The sequence below is a fragment of the Suncus etruscus genome, chromosome X, assembly GCF_024139225.1.
Source record: "Suncus etruscus isolate mSunEtr1 chromosome X, mSunEtr1.pri.cur, whole genome shotgun sequence".
NCBI classification, from domain to species: Eukaryota; Metazoa; Chordata; class Mammalia; order Eulipotyphla; family Soricidae; genus Suncus; species Suncus etruscus.
The window spans coordinates 71,105,156-71,107,846 of NC_064868.1; the positions used below are offsets into that span (position 1 = coordinate 71,105,156).

Below are 2,691 nucleotides of genomic sequence, written 5' to 3' on the forward strand. Positions count from 1 at the left end.
AACTAGAGCATTTGATTTCAATTCTTTGTTTTAATGAGACAATAAATATGCAGGTTTATTTTAACTGCTTTATTTCACTTTACATTTTACCATACAAATGTGAAACCCTATTATTGACAAAAAAACTTAGAATAGATGCAAAGGCAATCTCCAATTAGAAGCTGGTAACACACAACCAACCCGACATAAGGAAATTGTATAAGGTTCACAGCAAAGGGAACAGTAAAAGCATATCAGCAAAAATCAAGGGGAAAAGAGAAAAAGGGTACCACAGTATTAATCTCAGGGGGAAATGGCAGGAATTAAGGTATAAGGCAAAATTCATCATGATGTTCACGGTGGTTAGAAAGTTCTCCCATAAGAATACGCAGGCAATTTCTCAACTGCAGCTCCCTAAGTTTTCTCCTGATTTCTCTCATCTCCTCCATGAATATTTCCATATCATCTCCATCTCCACCCAGCCCATCATTAACCTGCCTATTTGGTATGGCCCATCTGAAATTAGGGGCAAGTCGGTGAGCTTGTCCTCTTCTTTTTTTTTTTTTTTTTTTTTTTTTTTTTTTTTTTTTTCTTTATCGGTTTTTGGGCCACACCCGGCGGTGCTCAGGGGTTACTCCTGGCTGTCTGCTCAGAAATAGCTCCTGGCAGGCAGGGGGACCATATGGGACACCGGGATTCGAACCAACCACCTTTGGTCCTGGATCGGCTGCTTGCGAGGCAAACGCCGCTGTGCTATCTCTCCGGGCCCCAACTTGTCCTCTTCTATTATTTCCTGCTGGCTGGTGGCCTTCACCCCTTCCCAAAGGGCGATTTTCCTCTCCGTTCTGCATTGGCTGATCAATTCCGTCGTTTTCCTGGTGGACATTTGCCATGATGAGAGTTTTTCGTTGTCGAATTCTTTGAACAGAAATTGGAAACAGTAGCAAGGAGAGAGAATTAATGTATGGAATACTGATCAGCTGATCCTTACTTGGTGAAAATTTCCCTCCACCTTCGGAGCATTGCTTGTCCACTAGGGGGCTTCTGGTTCGAACCCCTTCCCTAGTCATCTCTTTCCCCCTCCCTCCCTCGGTGCCCACCATTTTTTCTTCCCCAGGATTCTTATCCAGAGCTTTGCAGTCATCAAAATGGAGGAGAGCAGAAGTAAATTCGGAGGGGTCTCAGAGTGGGCCCTGGACCCGCACCCCCATCCTATTGTCTCCTGCACCAACCTGGGCCAATCTTTGCTGTTTCCTTCTCTGCCGCAAGTGAGCCAACGAGACACTAGGACCCACAGACCTGCGCACAACCGGGTTGGGATCCTAGCTGCAAAGGCAACTACAGACTCTGGCTCTCCTAGCTGCCTTCGCCACAGGTTTTCTGCCCCCTCCACCCACCGTTCTGCTTCAGGTACGCCCATCATTTTTCTAAAGAAACTCGGAACGATTGCCCCTTGTTCTTAATTGCTCTGTGGACTGCTCTAAAAACTCAGTAGCCCTTGAGCCCAGCCACCCCGACCCAGGCGCTGCTATGTTCGTGCCGCAAAACATGGGGAGTAGAATGGAGAAACCTGGCCAGAATCTACTGCACAGATCCCCTTTGCCAGATTTGTGCGGTCAGCAGGTCGTTGCCGCCAGTGCCCTGGCATGAGGGCAACAGGGCCCTTACCTGCTTGGCTTTTTCCGGGCCCAATGCCAGCCCGCTGTCCTGAAGGCAGCAGGGAGCTGGTACCCAAAGGGGTAAGGATGCGTTCTTCTGCAGCTCTCGGTCACGTGAAGGCCTCGCGTCACTGTCTAGCTGCACCCCAGTTCCCGCAACCAGCGCAACCAGACCCCTATGACCCACCCTCTTGAGAATAGGCACAGTCAAGTCCCATTTCACTGGCACTTGCTTGTGCCGTGGCCACAGTGCGCAGTGATCTGTCACTCTTGTCTATTCTCTCCAATACGAGGTCCAACAAGTAGCATCACCTCCCTGTGGTTGGAGTGGGACCTGCTCTGGTTACCAGGGACCATACACAATGCTTTCTTTCCCACTCTCGGCTAAACAGGCCTTTACTTTGTCTTTTCTGCTTTATCTCTTCTTACATCCAGCCATTTGCTTTCCTGCCCTCGGATGTCCCACCACATCCTGCACTGGCACAACCACCATTACCCATCAAGTCCCCTAAAGACACCCCCTTCAAGAAAATTTAGGGAACTGGAGTAGAGAGGGAGCAGAATACTTGTCAGAGAGATGCAGGGTGACTGAATGAGCTATATGTGTCCTCTGTATTTTTTTTTTTATTTCTTAAACTGCGTGCTGCAAAATAATTTTGGTTTGGGGGTTTTTTTGAAAAAAAAAAAAAGGAATCAAAAGTGGACTTTTTAAATAATAAAAAGTGGACTAAAAAACTAAATTCACCAGTGCCAATTAGAAAATGTTTACTTTGAGCTCCAAACAATATCTCTATTTAGTTACTTTAAATATTGATTTTAAATTTTGTTTAAAAATGAATTTGGGCAGTTTCGGGGTATTAGATCCTTACCCCAGTTTATTACTTTTCTCTTTTTCAAACAAAACCACGCAACTTGAACTAGCTAGTCCTGCCTCCAGTTAGAGGGGGAACTAAGGGAGGCATCAAGACCAAACAGGTGCAAGACTACTAAGTTGTGGGTTAGATAAAGAGGGGACCACATATTCAAGCCGACCTGGGATGAGGGAAGAGGAAAT

At 46.5% G+C, this 2,691-nt stretch overlaps 1 protein-coding gene across 1 annotated transcript; it reads right to left on the reverse strand.

The window, feature by feature from the left end:
- Positions 1–302: 302 nt before the first annotated feature.
- LOC125998902 (uncharacterized) lies at positions 303–2,108 on the reverse strand. The gene is made up of 5 exons (XM_049766933.1): positions 2,067–2,108; positions 1,565–1,827; positions 1,279–1,406; positions 768–1,111; positions 303–533 (listed from the first exon to the last, which is right to left on the reverse strand). Exons 1-5 carry the CDS (start codon positions 2,106–2,108, stop codon positions 303–305), a joined length of 1,008 nt encoding a protein of 335 aa, XP_049622890.1.
- Between the last annotated feature and the right edge of the window lie 583 nt (positions 2,109–2,691).